This window comes from Phoxinus phoxinus (genome assembly GCF_949152265.1).
Source record: "Phoxinus phoxinus genome assembly, chromosome: 3".
NCBI lineage: Eukaryota > Metazoa > Chordata > Actinopteri > Cypriniformes > Leuciscidae > Phoxinus > Phoxinus phoxinus.
In genome coordinates, this window is record NC_136878.1 from 3042741 (window position 1) to 3062602 (window position 19862).

General features: G+C 34.6%; 1 protein-coding gene across 1 annotated transcript in view; it reads left to right on the plus strand.

Moving 5' to 3' along the window:
- Positions 1 to 15536, plus strand: part of gusb (glucuronidase, beta) — a 30838-nt gene extending 15302 nt beyond the window's left edge. Inside the window, exons 7-12 of the mRNA XM_079605879.1 lie at positions 2925 to 3103; positions 4904 to 5050; positions 8734 to 8818; positions 10958 to 11134; positions 12105 to 12240; positions 14228 to 15536. Coding sequence (XP_079462005.1) covers positions 2925 to 3103; positions 4904 to 5050; positions 8734 to 8818; positions 10958 to 11134; positions 12105 to 12240; positions 14228 to 14376 — 873 coding nt within the window. The 3' untranslated portion in view covers positions 14377 to 15536. The remainder of the gene's footprint in view (positions 1 to 2924; positions 3104 to 4903; positions 5051 to 8733; positions 8819 to 10957; positions 11135 to 12104; positions 12241 to 14227) is intronic.
- Positions 15537 to 19862: the final 4326 nt, after the last annotated feature.

Consider the following 19862-nt stretch of genomic DNA (forward strand, 5'->3'; position numbering starts at 1 on the left):
CCACACGCCCGCATCCTCTCACTGAGTGTTGTAGTTCTGTTATTATATCTGATGTTTGAGGGACACACTGTAAAATACTGCATCCTCACGTCACATTTCAGCGCTGGCACAATTTTGTTTGACTAACAAAAATACATCACACACACTCCATTATTTATGACACCCAAACACCGAAAGAAAGTGTGATTCAAGAAAGACAAGGTTACGTCACAGTCCACATTAAGTAAGGAATAATTGACTCCAGGCCGTTGAATTATTAGAAAAATAATGCACACCAGACGTGGTAATGCGGTCACGACGTGAAGCGGAGTTACGCTTGCGGGGTGTGTATTATTTTTCTAATAATTCAACGGCCTGGAGTCAATTATTCCGCTTATACTACAGTTACCACACCTCGAAATATTGTTCAGATGATGTATTTCAAGACGTTTGTAAAGTTGTTGTCATTAAAACGCTCTTGTATGTAGGACTAATTCCTTGCGCAGCTAAACTCATGCTCCGTTGCTAATTGCAAAACGTGCATCAGACATAAGTATCAAATTACATTCATAACCGGCCTTACAGTAAGTGTGTCCCCGGCTTTATGCAGTTATTAATGCAGTTATGAGAGAGAGAGAAGCATGTGCATCAATATTATTATTTATTTATTAATTCAATTCGTTTGAATTAATTTGTTCATTCTTTTTTTCTATTAGTGACAGTAGACTAGACTAATAAATGAAACACAAAGCCCTTTTAACAAGTATAGGCCTATCAATAATTATTTATTTGTTTTATTATCTTCAATAATTACGAAAACCCGTGCAGCAGGACTATCAATTTATTTAAATATTCAGTTTAATTTTCTATTGATTATATATAGAACTATATACTTTATTTATTAAAATTAAACTGCATGTTTCCATTGATTGTGAAGTTAGACATTGAACATCGCAGATCAAGCGCATGCGGCTGCAGTTTTTCTTGTTATGAATTGTGTCCTATCTTCCGTTATTACAGAGTTGACTACGCGCAGTGATATGGAGCGGTAATGCGGTCAAGACCTGCCGGAACTACTTTAGCCGTGCGGTTCCCTGAAAATAATTGCACACCGTAAAACGTTCGTCAACCAATCAGATTCAAGCATTCAACGGCCCTGTAGTATAAATATATAATATGTGTCATAGGTACATATTCATTTATGCAATACTGTTTAAAAGTTTGGGGTCAGTATATATTTTTTTAATTAAATTTAAATGTAATTACATTTTTTATTTTGTTTATGCAAGGATGCGTTAAAAGTGACTGTCAGGTACAGTTTTTCTAATTTTATTTAAAATAATAATATATATATATATATATATATATATATTTTTTTTTTTTTTTTTTTTTTTTTATCCAATATCTTTATTTAATTTTATGTTAAAAAAAAAATGTTCAGGCCTGGAAATCTAAATTTTAACATCTCCATGGTTTCCATGACCATGGGAAAAGCATCTATATAAGAATCAACAGCAATATTTACTTGCATATAAACAAACTCATTTAAATGCATGAAAAATCCCACGCAGAAACGTTCATTTCTGAGTAATGCTACAAGCTAATTATTTATCAATTCATCGAAAATAATTGATTCACGGAAATAAATCTCTAAACTCGGTAACAATTTACAATAAGATTCCCTTAGTTAACATGAACTAGTATTTTTATTGACATTTTTTTTGGCAAAGGTTAATAAATACTACATCAAATGTATTGTTGATTGCAGGGTTATTATAGTTAAAGGACAAGTTCGGTATTTTACACTTAAAGCCCTGTTTACAGATCGTATCTGATGAAATAGAACGGTTAAGATTAAAATTTGGACACATGCTGCTGTCGCGAGAATTTTAGGTTTATTTAGCTTTTGTGGACCTATTTTGCCAAACGTATCACACCCGTGATTCTTCCGTTGAGAGCTTGAATAATAGACACTCCATCGGCGGAGTAATACCGCACCTCACACAGCACATTCAATACAAGTCATGGAGTTGGACAAACACTAAGATAAAACCTGTTGGAAAGCATCTTTTTCAGCGATTTTTTTTGGGGACCGTATCAGTGAACACCCCTGACCCCTCGGTGAGTTTCACGTCTTTGTAAACGAAAGTTTAATGTGTTTTAGGAAGGAATCTTCCAGTGCACATAGAGAACCATTGTGGGGGTGGGGGGGGAAAGCGATATAAACCTAAAATTCTCGCGACAGCAGCATCTGTCCAAAGTTTAATCTTAACCGTTCTATTTCATCAGATACGATCTGTAAACAGGGCTTTAAGTGTAAAATACCGAACTTGTCCTTTAACTAAAACCATTAAAAAAACATTTGTTACTTGTATTAAAATAGACGTTAACTAAAATAATATAAAAAAATAAAAAAAACATTACAAATATTAGTAAAAACTCTAATATGTGACCCTGGATTATTGATTTTTCTTTTATGCCAAAAATCATTAGGATATTAAGTAAAGATCATGTTCCATGAAGATATTTAGTAAATTTCCAAGCGTAAATAAATATATAAAACATGTATTTTTGTGAGTGAATGCAGCACAATCGTGAACATAAATGCACAACTTTAAAGGAGATTTTCTCAATGTTTACATTTTTTTTGCTCCTCAGATTCCAGATTTTCAATAGTTGTGTCTCGACCAAATATTGTCCTATCCTAACACACCACACATCAATGGAGAGATTATTTATTCAGCTTTCATGTGATGTATACATCTCAATTTTAAAAAATGGACCCATGTGACTGGTTTTGTGGTCCAGGCTCACACATTGTCTCAATGATATAAAATAACACTGGCCCACTGCTGTGTAAGGTTTGTTAATCCATTGACCAATGTAAACTAATTGAACCTTATTGTAAAGTGTTACCCAGAAGGTTTATGATGTTTGTGTCTCAGATCCGGGGCAAAGGCTTCGACTGGCCGCTGATCGTGAAGGATTTTAACCTGATGAAGTGGATGGGGTCCAACTCGTTCCGCACCAGTCACTATCCCTACGCCGAAGAGGTCCTGCAGATGGCCGACCGGCACGGCATCGTGGTCATAGACGAGTGTCCTGGAGTGGGCATTAAAGACATGTGAGGCGCCGTCCCAACAAATACACCGTAGTTTCACACAAGTGTGGCACAGACAGTAGCGGTTTTAGGCACGGGCGAACCGGGCGGCTGCACGAGCTGTTAAATTTTTTTTTTTTTTTACTTTTCAGTATGGGGGTGCACCCAAACACCGTGGGTGTTTTTCTCTTCTCTGTAAATAAATCTTGTAGCAGAGCTTCAGCAAGCGTTTTTCTGTGGTGGAAATCCATTAGCTACTAAAACTTCTTTGTGCTTGTGGAGAGCGCAGTGCATGGTTGCATAGCAACGACAGACGCAATGGGAAAATCGGACCAAATTTTACTATTAATAACAAAAGATAAGCTAATGCGCATTGTAAATGTCAGTAATATATATATTTTTTGACTCATTATTTTTATAAAAAATTATTTAAAGGCTGAAATATGTGAGGTTTATCTTTTTATAAAACCTTTTTTGTAAAAAGTTTATTTGAACGTGTACAGATAACATAAAAGACACTCCTTTAAAATCTGCCCATCATCTTTAATGTTATTATTTTAATGTTTATGTAAACAAAAAGTGCATATTGATGCTAATTTTATGTGTTATTTGCTGGTTTTCAACATAAAACCTGGTGAATTTATTTAAATAAAAATAAAAATGTAATGTAATTCAATGTAGAACCGCCACTGGGCACAGAAACTGTGTTTTACCCCTTTTTACGTCTGTCTAAAATAATTTTAAAGTCACAAGCTTGTAGGAAGTTAATCTAATGTATGTATGAATATAATGAATATATCAAGATTCAGTTGGAAACACTTTTTGTTTTTATTAGTTAATGCATTAACTAATACATTTGCTATTTTTAATCATCTTTGTCAATGTTTATTAATCTATGTTTGATAACAACAATACAACAGTTCACTGTTTGTTTGTTCATGTCAGCTAAAGTCCATTAAATAATATTAACAGATATAACTTTTTATTTTAATAATGTATTAGTAGATGTTGAAACTAACATTAACTAAAATGTGTTAGTTTGTGGTATCTAATGTAGTTAACTAACGTTACTGAATAATTTGTCCAGTCAATGCTATTTTAGTATTATTTATGAAATATTATAGTATTTATTCATATTTTGTATAGCTCTAATTTGTTTATTTCAGTTTTTCATCTAATATTTTTAATTTCAGCTTTATTTCAAATACTGAAAATGATTTTTAATACATTTAGGTTTAGTAAACTAACCATATACTATTGTAGTCTTAATTCATACGTTGAATTAGCCTTTATTTTATGTATTTCCAGTTTTCATTTTAATTTTAGTTATGTGATTTTTTTTTATTATTATTCTTTTTTTGCCATTTTAGCTTTTTTTCCGTTTTAGTGCTTAAACTTAGTTCAGTTCATTGCCAAGACAGCATTTGTAAAAAAAAAAAATAAGCTGAAGTTTTTCATCTAACATTCAAATGTTTTTATTCAAATGTTATTTTATTATGAGATATTTTAGTTAACAAAAACTATTTCTAATCATAACAACACTAATTAATCTCAATCTAATTGAAGTGCTTTGGTATGAGCTGGTTTTATTATTATATCTTGATCGTGTGTGTGTGTGTGTGTGTGTCTGCGCGTGTGTGTGTGTGTGTGTGTGCGCGTGTGTGTGTGTGCGTGCGTGCGTGTGTGCGTGCGTGTGTGCGTGCGTGTGTGTGTGTGTGTGTGCGCGTGCGTGCGTGTGTGCGTGTGTGTGCGTGTGTGTGTGCGCATGCGTGCGTGCGTGCGTGCGTGCGTGCGTGCGTGTGTGTGTGTGTGTGTCGCCCTCAGTCGCAGTTTCGGGAACGCTTCTCTGGCTCATCACCTGATCGTCATGGAAGAGTTGGTCAGGCGTGATAAAAACCATCCCTCTGTGGTCATGTGGTCTGTGGCCAATGAGCCTGCGTCTGAAATGCCGCCCGCTGGACTCTACTTCAAGTGAGACAAACTAAACATAAATGCTTTATTTAATGGTTTCAGATGAAACACTGAGCTTCTGTTGTTGTAGCGTAATTCAAATTATGTAATGTCTTAAATATGGTTTTAAAAAGGTCATGACAGGGATTTTATTATTATTTTAAAATATCCCTTGGGGTTCACCTATAATGTTAAAAAAGTTTTTTGCATAAAAAAAAAATCTATATATATATGCAGTAAAAAAATATTATATTCAAACCCTCATTCTGAGCCTCTGTCTGAAATGAACAGTTTTTAAGGCCTTCTCAGTAAATTCCAGCGATAAGATTCCAGCGACAAATACACTAGACGCGACGCGACTGCTAGATGTCAAAATCAATCAAAACCCACAGCCAATCAGAACAGCGTGTGGGCGGTCTTGTGGTGAGTGCACAGCCAATCAGAACAGCGTGTGGGCGGAGTCTCGTGGTGAGTGCACAGCCAATCAGAACAGCGTGTGGGCGGAGTCTTGTGGTGAGTGCACAGCCAATCAGAAAAGCGTGTGGGCGGAGTCTTGCGGCGAGTGCACAGCCAATCAGAACAGCGTGTGGGTGGAGGCCCATGGCGAGTGCACAGCCAATCAGAACAGCGTGTGGGCGGAGTCTTGTGGTGAGTGCACAGCCAATCAGAACAGCGTGTGGGCGGAGTCTCGTGGTGAGTGCACAGCCAATCAGAACAGCGTGTGGGCGGAGTCTCGTGGTGAGTGCACAGCCAATCAGAACAGCGTGTGGGCGGAGTCTCGTGGTGAGTGCACAGCCAATCAGAACAGCGTGTGGGCGGAGTCTTGCGGCGAGTGCACAGCCAATCAGAACAGCGTGTGGGCGGAGTCTCGTGGCGAGTGCACAGCCAATCAGAACAGCGTGTGGGCTGAGTCTCGTGGTGAGTGCACAGCCAATCAGAACAGCGTGTGGGTGGAGTCCCATGGCGAGTGCACAGCCAATCAGAACAGCGTGTGGGCGGAGTCTCGTGGCGAGTGCACACAGCACCAGAAAGTAGTCTTGAGGGCACTCACAAGAAAATGGATAAGTTGATAATATCATAATCAAATATTACACCATTTAAACATGATTAAAAATACATAGGCTACTGAGTTACTAAAACTATCTTTGTCCAATAATACACTTGTTTCTTCACAGTTTGGACGTTCTTGTTTCCATTTGTTTAATTTCAAGATCTGAGGTGAATTATCCATTGTTGCTTTTACAGCTCAAAGCTGGGAGCACTAAATGATATTCAAAGTCACATGACACGCTGTTAACATTAAATAAAGCACATCAACAGTGCCTGAGATTATCATTGCCACACGTTGTGTTTGTTGTTCCAGCGCGACGTCGCAGAAAAATAGAAACCGTTTCTAAAATAGAGTCGTCGCTGTTGCGGCTGGATAGGACAAAAACTAATTTTAGACGCATTTTATCGCGCGTCACATCACGTGTAATTAGGACACGGTGTAATGACTTCTATTTGCTTGTGATGCGACGCTCACGTCCAGTGACGGCAAATGTCAGCCGTTAAGCGACTTAACGCTAGTGGGCGGAGCCTATGGTGTGATGATGTACAACGATTCGTCTATGTTTTACTCTGGAGGCGGGCATATGCAAATGTATTTGCTCATGTGACGTCACAGATCCTGCAATATTCAAACGAGCCGTTTTTGGGGCTTGATTAAATAAATGTGTTGTTTATAATGAGGAGGACGTTTTAAGATATGAAAATTGCAGGATGTTTTAATGGTACAAAGACCTTTTATATGTCACAAGATCAAGGAAAATTTAAATTTTTCATGTTATGACTTCTTTAAGAGAGCAAAAATGCTCTTTAATGTGAGTGTGAGGTGTGTGTATATGTGTTTTGGTGGTGTTTTCTGTTGTTTTGACAGTGATAATGCATCATAATGAGGGTGTGTGTGTGATCGTACGTCGAGTCTTGTTCAGCGGGTGTAACGAATGTCTTCGGGGAGAAACACCTGCTCTGACACTCATTAACATACCTGAGCATCATAAAGACGTTCTCTAATGTACGAGTCACTGAGTCTCAACAGCTTCAGCTCCTCATGCATGCTAGTGATGCGATATGCATTTGCATATAACGTCCGTTTGAATTATTAATGCTTGCTTGTACAATATTAAACATAATGCCATGATGTTAATGTCCCTTCTGTCTGCATCACTGACGCTTGACTAGTTTCTTGTTCCCTTTCCCAAATTGTAAAATTGTGATTTTCACACCTGAAATTTATATATATAAATTTATATTATAAATGTATATTTATATTATATATATAAATGATACATTTTATATAAAACCTGAAATGTATATATATATATAGACATTTCTGGTGTGACAATCACAATTTTACCATGCGTTTATTTACGGTAATTGTTATTTATTTATTTTAATGAATTCATATTATTTTTCACTCACTCATTCATTTTATTCTATACATATATACTCACACACGGACACATATATATACACACACACACACACACACACACACACACACACACACACACACACATATATATATATACACACACATATTTATATATACACACACACATATATATATATATACACACACATATATATATATATATATACACACACACACGTATATATATATACACACACATATATATATATATATATACACACACACATATATATATATATATACACACACACACATATATATATATATACACACACACACATATATATAAATACACACACATATATATATACACACACATATATATATATATATATATATATATATATATATATATATACACACACACATATATATATATACACACACACACACACACACACATATATATATATATATATACACACACACATATGTATATATACACACACACACACATATATATATATACACACACACACACACACACACATATATATATATATACGGTATATATGTGTTTGTGTGTGAGTGTATATATATATATATATATATATATATATAGAATAAAATGAATGAGTGAGTGAAAAATAATAGGAATTCATTAAAATAAATACATAATAATTAAATAAATAAAATAAATAAATACTTTGCTAATTCTTTACAGTCAGGTCCCATTAGCTAATGTATTAACTAGCAATGATAAATACATGTGTGACAGTATTATAAATCTTTAATGTTTTGTTAACATTAGTTAATGTTAGTAATTAGTTAGTTAGCTCCGGTCCATTAAATATATTAACAGATACGACTTGATTTTATTAATATATAAGTAAATGTTGAGTAAAAAGTATTTTCCGTTGTTAGTTCATGTTAACTAATATAGATATCTAATGCTATTAAATGTTACCAATAAGTTTATGATGTAAATGAAAATAAATGGTAGTAACAATTAAATATATACACATCAAACATCCTGGTCATAGAAATCAATACAAATGTATATTTATTAAAGCCAGAAATTTCTTATGGTGAATCCTTAATCATTATAAATGATTTTAAATAATAAAATAAGACATTATTATGCGGTAATCATGAAAAAATGGCAAATAACTGTTTAAATCCTGTTTTTAAACTGAGAATAGGTCATTTTTTAAATATTTATTTGACCATCTGGACTAAATTTGTCTTTTTTCTTGTTTTTTCTTTCTTCTGTTGTATTTTTCCGCAGGGAACTCGTGTCTCGTACGAGATCTCTGGACTCCACCCGGCCGGTCACATTCATCACTAACAGTAACTACGCCAGAGATCTAGGGGTGAGACATAAACTACACATTTATTTTTAAGTAACTAATATGTTGCAAAGTAATCATTTCACAACCTCTTTTTGACTTCTTATTTCTGCTGTTTAAACACGTCTTATCTTATATTTATTGCTATCACGTTGAGTTGCCATCATTAAAGTTTATTTTAGATTAATTTACTTCCCCCTGAACACTGCAAACATACAGACCTGATTATATATATATATATATATATATATATATATATATATATATTAGTGCTGTCAAAGTTAACTCGTTAATTAGGCGTTAACGCAACATCATATTAACGGCACTAATTTTTTTTAACGCGCGATTAACGCAGCGCATATTTTCAGTTTGACCCGTGGCCCAACCCCTAGTTGGAGAAATGGAGATAAACAGTGTTGCCAACTTAGTGACATTGCAGACCCCTTTAGCGATTTTTTCTCTTCAATAAAGCGCACAAATCTTTAGTTTCTGAGAATGGCCGGTACTCTCCCAGCACGCGCGCACCTCTCTCTCTCTCTCTCTCTCTCGCTCGCTCGGTCTGCGTCTCGCACGGTAGAGAGGAGCTGCGCTTTAATTCAGTTAAACATAGATATGATGTTGCTTCTTTAATTTTACATGCACGTATAGCAGAAATCACAGCACAGATATTCTCTTTATCTTATGTGTATTTGATTTCTTCAGACGACGGCTCGATTATCAGGTTTGTTGTGCAGATTAACATCTTGGAAGAGAGAGCTGGTTATGTTTAATGGGTCGCGTTTCAGTCCCTATTTCATATTCATTCCGTTGTTTGACAACAGAAACAGTAAAATATACCAATGAAACAGTTTTATTGAGAATTTAGCTTCATCAAAATGGGCACAGAGAGAGACAAACTAATGTAATAATAAATAATAAATGTACATTTAGCATTTTCAGAAGAGCTGCCCTGTCATGCAAACATCTAAACATGTTTGGTTTAGTAAATTGCTCAGTGCAAAGAAAGAGAAGTAATGGGAACCTGGTATTTCTTTCTTCTTTCTTCATGTGTCTAATAGACATGAACAAGTTCTTTGAAAAACATTATGACCTTTGAAACATGTCTCGTCTTCATGCTCTATGTTGACTATGGTTTCAATAATAAACATACATTTGCATAAAGCATCCATATTTATCCATGCCCATAATGATTAGAGTATTACAAACTTGAAAAGTATTAATTTAAGGTACATTTAGAACAAATAAAAAAATGTGCGATTAATCGCGGGTTAACTCATGGCAAGCATGCGATTAATCGCGATTACATTTTTTAATCGATTGACAGCCCTAATATATATATATATATATATATATATATTATTATATATTAGGCGTGTAACGATACCCTGATGTCACAATTCGATACATATTTCACAATACTGAACTCACGATATGATAGTATTGCGATACTCCAAGACATGATAAAAGGTTTACAAAACAATTACTGTTGATTAAAATGTGTGTGTAAATGAATAGATTTGGACTTGGTGCTGGAAACCCAAAGCACAGGACAATAGAGACTGCAGAATAACAATATTTATGATTATGAAGCTGAAAATACTGAATTATTTTGGACGAATATGCTTGATCTGTCACTGACTAGATTATATTAAAAATAATGTAGGCCACTTTTTACACAAATATTCCCCCATTGCATTATTATACATTATATTCAACATTGTAGATAGCAGTTTAATGTAGTACTGACACTAAAACTCTGAAAACTCACTATCCACGATAAATATTGTTGCATTTTTGTATTGCGGTATATTGTGACACGACATATTGTTACAGCCCCAATATATATATATGAAGACTTCAGATGCAAAAGCCTGTAAGTGCCATCTGAAATTTTCTTCTAAAATTAGCATTTTTATCAAGCTAAGTTCAGTAATTTCACTTTAATGACAATTAATAGGTAATTTTCATTGCCATTAAAGAGAAATAACTGAATATAAACATACAAGCTTGATAAAAATGATCATTCTAGAGGAAAATTTCAGATGGCACTTCGAGACTTTTGCATCTAAAGTCTTCATATATATATGTATATGTATTTATTTATATATATTTGTCATTACCGTGTTATAAATGCTGTTTGTGTTGACGTGTTCTCCTCCTCAGGCCCCGTATGTGGACGTTATTTGTATAAACAGCTATTTCTCGTGGTATCATGACCCGGGTCACACAGAGGTCATCGGTCTTCAGCTCAGCACTCAGTTTGATAACTGGTATGGGAAATACAAGAAGCCTATAATCCAGAGCGAGTACGGAGCGGATGCTGTTGCTGGGCTTCACAGCGTAAGTCCACACAGAATACATGTGATTATGATTGTTAAAACTAAAGAGGACCTTAAGCTACACGTTCCCTCTTTTCAACACACACACATATACATATATATATATATTGTGTGTGTAAATATATATATATGTATATAAAATGTTACATTTATTCATTTAACAGACGCTTTTATCCAAAGCGACTTACAATTGAGAAAAATAAAAGCAGTGAAACTAACAATTGGACAACAATATGCAAGTGCTGTGAGCCTTCCCAGTTTAATCTAACGCAGTACATGTATTTGTTTGTACTTTTTTATTTATTTATATAGAATAGAAGAGAAAGTGTTAGTATTAATGTTAAATATTTATATATATATATATATATATATATATACAGGTGAAACTGGAAAAATTTGAATATGGAGCAAAAGTTCATTTATTTCAGTAATTCAACTTAAAAGGTGAAACTAATATATTATATAGACTCATTACATGCAAAGTGAGATATTTCAAGCCTTTATTTGTTATAATTTTGATGATTATGGCTTACAGATTATGAAAACCTTTTCACAATATTCTAATTTTGAATTTGGGGTTTTCATAAGCTGTCATAATTATCAAAATTATAACAAATAAAGGCTTGAAATATCTCACTTTGCATGTATTGAGTCTATATAATATATTAGTTTCACCTTTTAAGTTGAATTACTGAAATAAATGTACTTTTGCTCCATATTCTAATTTTTCCAGTTTCACCTGTGTGTATATATATATGTATGTGTGTGTGTGTGTATGTGAATCATCTGATGTTATAAGAATATTTTATTATATATATATATATATTTATTATTATTATTATTTTTACAGTTTGATAGTTGATAGGCTGTTGATAAGTTGTTTAGTTTCGCTAGCATTGACAGGTGTGTGAAAACGCAAACCTGTTTTCTCGTGTGTGTGTGTGTGTGTGTGTGTGTGTGTTGTCCTGTAGGATCCACCAATGATGTTCACAGAGGAGTATCAGAAGACGGTCCTGCAGAACTACCACAACGTGTTTGACCAGAAGAGGAAGGAGTTCGTCATTGGAGAACTGATCTGGAACTTCGCCGACTTCATGACGGCTCAAAGTAGGAAATAACTTTTCATTGCCGTTTCCCTTTTGCTCCGAACACGTTTTTCTGGAACACATCAACAGGCATTTACTGTTGTGTTCACTCATGCACGCTTTTGATAAGAGGATGCAAACGTGTCAGAGTGATCACGGGTTATCAGCAGCTCCACAATCGCCAGACTTTATTTGCACATTTTCATGCGACTCGTAGTTTTGAAATTTAAGGAAAGCATCCACAGGGTCCCTTCAGGTGCTAAAGAAGTCAGTTTGATTAAAGTCTTACATATCATAAGTGTCTTAATTATCATTTCAAGAGATCTTAAATTTGGGGACAGACAAATTGGAAACACGATTTAGCTCAATGTGATTGATTATTATAAGTGTTAGTTTACCCAAAAATGAAATCTTCTTATGAAGATCTTTATGAAATCTGAGAGATTTATGTCCCTCCATTGACAGCTACGCAACTACCACTTTGACGCTTTAAAAAGTTCATAAAGAGATCGTAAAGCGAATCCATATTAATTGAGCGGTTTAGTCCAAATGTCCTGAAGAGACTCGATCACGTTATGATGATGAAGATTGAATTTAGGCCTTTATTCAATCCAATCTTTATTCACATATAAACATTGATCAGCGAACATAAACAGAATATCAACCATACTTGAGAACAGTTTATATGTGAATAAAAGCCTAAATTAAGTGTGTGTGTGTGTGTGTGTTAGGGCTGTAAACGATTAATCGCGATTAATCGAATCCAAAATAAACGTTTTTGTTTACATAATATATGTGTGTGTATTGTATATAATTATTTTGGATACACAATAACTGTGTGTATTGTATATAATTATTTTGTATATATAAATACACACACATGCATGTATATATTTGAGAAATATTAGCATTTTTATATGATTTATATTATATATAAATAGAAATATTTTATATATAAATAACACATTTTTCTTAAATATATACATGCATGTGTGTGTATTTAGATATACAAAATAATTATATACAATACACACACATATATTATGTAAACACAAAGTTTATTTTGGATTCGATTAATCGCGATACAGCCCTAATATATATATATATGAAGACTTCAGATGCAAAAGCCATGATGTGCATTTTTATCAAGCTCGTATATATTTAAGTTCAGTAATTTCACTTTAATGACAATTAATAGGTCATTTTCATTGCCTTTGAAGTGAAATAACTGAATATAAACATACAAGCTTCATAAAAATGATCATTCTAGAAGAAAATTTCAGATTTTGCATCTTTTGCATCTGATGTCTTCATATATATATATATATATATATATATATATATATATATATATATATATATTAGTGTTACCAAGTCGGTATTTAAATTTTAAAAACAGTGACGATACCAGCATTTTCCTCTAGCATTTTGAGAGCTGTTGAGTGGATTCTTAAACACCTCTGATTGGCCATTGTGTTCACACGCTCAAAATATATAATATCATTTTGAATCCTTACTTTACTTTAAAAAATGGGTTAAAGGCTGAAATATTATTTTTACAGTAGACATGGCTCTTTCCCACACATGTGACCCTGGACCACAACCATTTAATTGTGGTTTGTTATGATAGGACAATATTTGGTCGAGACACAACTATTGAAAATCTGGAATCTGGGGAGCAAAAAAATGTAAACATTGAGAAAATCTCCTTTAAAGTTGTGCATTTATGTTCACGATTGTGCTGCATTCACTCACAGAAATACATGTTTTATATATTTACGGTAGGACATTTACTAAATATCTTCATGGAACATGATCTTAATATCCTCATGATTTTTGGCATAAAAGAAAAATGGATAATTTTGACCCATACAATGTATAGTTCCTATTGCCACAGATATACCCGTGCGGCTCCAGACTGGGTTTGTGGTCACATGTGCTATTCATTTGACTTAAAAGGGTCATAACACGTTAAAAGCTCTGATGGTTTGCTCTCTCTGCGTCTCCAGCCATCGCTCGAGTGGTCGGGAATAAGAAAGGGATCTTCACTCGGCAGCGGCAGCCCAAGGCCGGAGCGTTCCTCCTGCGGGAGCGATACTGGAGGATCGCCAACGAGACCGGTGTGTTGCCCATCTGGACCAGGTATCCCTGCCAGTGAGCCGATCCACTGGTCCCGAGCATGCTGGGTAACAGGAAGACCTGGTGGGAATGAGCCGTTTATCAAGTAACAGTGCCTTACACTTCCTACACTGTGACGATCACACAGATCTGTGTAATGCTGGGATGCTGTTGGATCTTCGTAAAGACACTCTTTTTATTGCAAACGTCCATGTTACAAAAACATTATGCGCTTTAGAAACGCGGCGACACTATTAAACTGGAGCAGGAATGTCTTTCCGTATATGTGCCTTGTGCCGGAGTTCATGTTGTGAATGTTTGCAATGATGTTCAAATGAGTGAATCTCATGAAACCTGTCGAGTCCAGCTCATGTTTGACCTCAAAAGAAATTAAATAATTAAGCCGGTTTTAGGACCGGAAAGATAATTCGCAAGACACATTTCTTGCCAAATTCATTACTTTAATGCAATAAATATTTGCATCGGTCGCAGTAATAGCAATATCTAATGAGCATCTATAATAGAGGAAAATAAAAACATCAATTTAATGCAATGACAATTTTTTTTAATTGTAATGTATTTATGGTAACACTACAATAAGGTTGCATTAATGTTATTTAATGCATTAACTAATATTAACTAACAACGAGCAACGCATACGTTACAGTATTTATTAATCTTTGTCAGCTCAGGTCCAGATTTTAATAATAATAAATCATTTATTATTAAATGTTGAAATGAACATTACCTAAGATTAATAAATGCAACGTGTCATTGTTAGTTAATGTTTACTAGTGTATGTTAACACATGAAACCTTACTGTGAAGTGTTACCGTGTTTATAAATTATGGTAATATTTGTTCTACTGCGTTTTATGGATATTTAATGAGAATTGCAAAAATAATATACAGGTGTTTTATAGTGAGAATTTTCTTTTGAGGTGAAATGTGACCTGGACGTGTTTTCCTGAGTTTCACTGAAACCAGTTTCTACTCATAAGACCTTCATGTTTCCCATAAGGCCACGGGGTATTTCACTGGAAGTAGTTTAGTAAACCGGTGCTTTCTATGAATTTTAAATGAACTTGTAATAATTGTCTCCAGTCGTTCATGACCACCATATTTCACGTTTCGAGTGTCATCTGTGTGACCAGTGTTGTGTTGATTTGTATGATATCAGAGTGAACTTTACTTTAACTCTTTCCCTGCCAGTGTTTTTTTAGTTTCCAGTTTATATGCTGGTCAATGTCGTGATGGGCGCTTTCGAAACGTTTTTGAATCATTTGTTTCGAACCAGTGATTTCAGTAAACAAGGCTTTGTTACATTAACTGTTTCGAAACATTAACATTTTTTAATTGGTTCACCAATAGATGATCTCTCTTAACCCCCGAGCCAGTGTCTATATAGTTTTTATAAAGTTTCATGAATTCGTTGGTCTCTTATTGGCCTGATTAACCAAACTCTCCATCAGACAAACCCTACAATTTAATATAATAACACATATCATACAGACGCTTAAAGGAGTAGTTCACTTTTTTTTTTAAAGTGCTGATAATGTCCTCTCCCGATCTCATCCAAGATGTCCACGTCTTTCTTTCTTCAGTCGAAAAGAAATTAAGGTTTTTGAGGAAAACGCTCCAGGATTTTCTCCATATAATGGACTTCAATGGTATCCGACGGTTTGAAGGTTCAAAAGTGAGTCTCAGAGCAGCTTTAAAGTCTCCACACGATCCCAGTCGAGGAATAAGAGTCTTATCTAGACAAACCAGCGGCCATTTTATATAAATGCTTACTTTTAAAAATTGGACCTTTCCAATGTGATGACGTAATGCGTGCCGCATCTCAGAGACGGAACAAGACGGGCATTTGTGGTTAAAAAGTATATATATATATTTTTAATATAAAATGGCCGCTGGTTTGTCTAGATAAGACTCTTATTCCTCGGCTGGGATCGTGTGGAGACTTTGAAACTCACTTTTGGACCTTCAAACCGTCGGTTGCCACTGAAGTCCATTATATGGAGAAAATCCTGGAGTGTTTTCCTCAAAAACCTTCATTTCTTTTCGATTGAAGAAAGAAAGAAAGAAAGACATAGACATCTCGGATGACATCGGGGTGAGGACATTATCAGCTACAATTTTTTTTGAAAGTGAACTACTCCTTTAATAATCCAAATAAAACATTTGCAATTGCTTTGTAAAAGGTATTTTGGATGAGTTTTCGTTGCATTTACCATCTTGTAGCATTTCAAACACTTCAAAACTGAATTATTTGGCAAAGCAATTGATTCAAAGTTTCGAAAAGCCTTGTTTCTCCCATGATCACCAGCTTAATGTTTGCCTCTATCTGTGTTGTTTCTGCTTCTTCTTCTCCTGTGTTTTGATCTGGAGATTCTGCACTCTTTCAGAAGATGTGTAATAGCGCCCCCTACTGTATACAGTTAAAACATGGATTGCCGGAAAATGCCATCAATGGCGGGGGAAGAGTTAATTACTTTATAACGTCCTTTGTTTTGTGGACATTCCTGACTTTTCTCAATAAACAACAAAACAAGTAACGTTGTCAAAATAAACAACATTACACGAGATCATTCCTAAAAAAAAATTATGGATGTTCGTGTTATTGCCATCAGAAACATTTCCTGGATTCAGTTCAGATTTATTAATACATACCTTTTCAAGAGTAAAGGTTTTAAGGTTTTACACACTGAACACTGATAAAAGTGATTTTGTGGTGAAGTAAATACTACAGTAATTAAAGTTAAAGTAATTAATGACAATTTTTGTTTTTGGGTGACCTGTCCCTTTAAATATGAGTTACTTTTTCAGATAAATAACACAAGTCACTTTGTTTTCCCATGTGTTGACTGACAGCTCTCCGAGAGACATCGTGATCTGTGTGAATATAATGCTTATTGTAGTTTTAGACTGCGTTAAGATGAGTAAATGCTCACGTTTAGTTTCAGGTTAATGAAAACATGGAAATTCAAACTCTGAATATTACACAAACCCGCAATAATTAAATGTTAAATTACACAAATATACATTATGTATTTATTCTTACTTTATTGACTAATGTCTGTGCTGCAGACCTTTGATGATCCAAATCAACCATATCAATAAGCAAAAATGGCTTTAGCTACACATCACACATGTGACTCTGGATCACAAACCCAGTCTGGAGTCGCACGGGTATATCTGTGGCAATAGCCAACTATACATTGTATGGGTCAAAAAAATTATAGATTTTTATTTTATGGCAAAAATCATCAGGATATTAAGATCATGTTCCATGAAGATATTTAGTAAATGTCCTACCGTAAATATATAAAACATGTATTTTTGTGAGTGAATGCAGCACAATCGTGAACATTAGACGTTAAAATGTTCTTCACAGTAAGAAAAAAATGAGGGCTGCACAATATATCAAAATATCGCAAATATATATATGCATATCGCAATGACTTGCGATAACTGGGCTCATGAGCGAAAGACAGAGAAAATCACTCGCTGCTCTTGGCTGAATAACTTTTGTAGCTTTAAAGGGGTCATGAACTGTTTTTATTTATTTATATATATATATATATTGTTGCCTGAGGTCAACTTATGACGTTCGCTTGGTTTTTACATTCAAAAACATCAAAATGAATAAGTAATCGTCTATTTTCTACCCTGGTTTTGAGCCTAGCTCAGTTTTTATGGGCGCCGCATTGAAGACTTGGAAGTAAACGCCCACGGCTGTGATTGGATAAACAGTTTTGCATATTATAATGAGTTTCATGTGCGGTGGGCGGGGCTAAACGGGCGGTGTTGAAGTGGGCGTTGACTTGGGCTGTCACTTTTTATTCGATATTCAAATATGCATTCGAACATGACGTGAAATATCCGTAATCGAACTTCAAATAAACTATCCGGTTTTTAAAGTGCCATGTAGCGCATTTTTTACAGTCTATGATGAGACTGTTTGTTTTTCATTTTAAACAAGCGTGTTAGGCTAAATATGTTATAGTCAGATATGCCGGTGCACTGCAACACGCGTCACCGCAGACGATCTATTCATCAAGCGTCAAGCCAACGATAGATATTCGAATACATAGGTTGGTATTTGATATTCGTTTGAATTAGATTTTTCTCAAAAGTGACAGTCCTAGCTTTTATTGGATTAACAAGGAAGTTTTCAGTTCTGAAACTTACAGGATATTCTTATAGTATGATGACCTCTTATATGTCAAAAGCTCAAGACAATTATTTCTCAGTTCATCACCCCTTTAAAGGGGTCATGACATGGGTTTTTTTATTTTATTATTATGTTCCCTTAGGTGCAATTATAGTATTACTATAGTTTTTTTTTACAAAAAACTTTTAAAATGTAGTGATTTATGACCTTTTCCCTGTTTCTCATCCTCTGATTCACACAGTCTGTTTTGGGGGTGTTTCCCCTTTAAGAGTTCAGTGTTAACGCCCACTGTTATGATTGGCTAACGTCAGTGCCTACGCATCAATTATTAACGCCCCCAGCCAGAACATTTGCGGATTCAGTGTATTTAAAAAGCAGTTTAAAGTTTTAAATACATTACTTACAGTTTGCGTCGTCGTTGTTGAGCCGACGAAATAAAGTGCATCCATTTTTCCCTGACGACTGGATCTTTCGCAGCGTATTCAAAGATGTTGTTTGTCCACAGCAGGAACAGCACATCTGCGGCATCGTCATTTCCCTGTACACAGACCCACTCGCTGTCCGTCGACTAGTTGTCTTGCGCTTAAAGCGTAGTTGTCTTGTGCTGGAGGCGGTCTATATGCAAGCGCTGGTACGTCACTTCGTACCGTGACGTCACTTCTTACCATGGATCCAGAACGAGCTGTATTTAGAGCTTGATTAAATAAATGATTCGTTTATAATGGGGAGGACGTCTTAAGCTATGAAACTTGCTGGACGTTTTAATGGTACAAAGACATATATACCAAAAGATCAAGGCAAATTTGGTTTCTCATGTCATGACCCCTTTATTTAGAATCAGGATATTTAATTCATACAGTGAAAACTAAGCAGCGTTTTATTTTTACATTTTGATTATTCAGTTTCTGCTGTTAAACCTAATGTAGGATAACCTGAACGCCATGGTTTACACTGATGTTAAAATAACACTTCTTATGTGACAGTAAAACACTGATGTTCACTTTCAGAAGCTGTAGGGATGTTTTCTTGTCACAAAAAGATGTGAAACACGTATGGTGGTTATATAACTTATTATATAAGTTTCAAAATATATTTCAAAGATCATTCAAGTTTATTTTACACACTTTAAGCATTATCGTATCGCATAATGAATATCGCATTATTTAATGAGTTATCGCATTTTTCTTCAATATTGTGCAGCCCTAACACATTTTTTTTATCAGGGTTCGTACAAGGTGTTTAAAGTACTTGAATTTTATATTTAAGTCATGGAAAACACATATTTATGAAGAGGTACTTCAAAAGTGCTTTACTTACTTAAAATACACATTTTATTTGTTGAAAAAACAA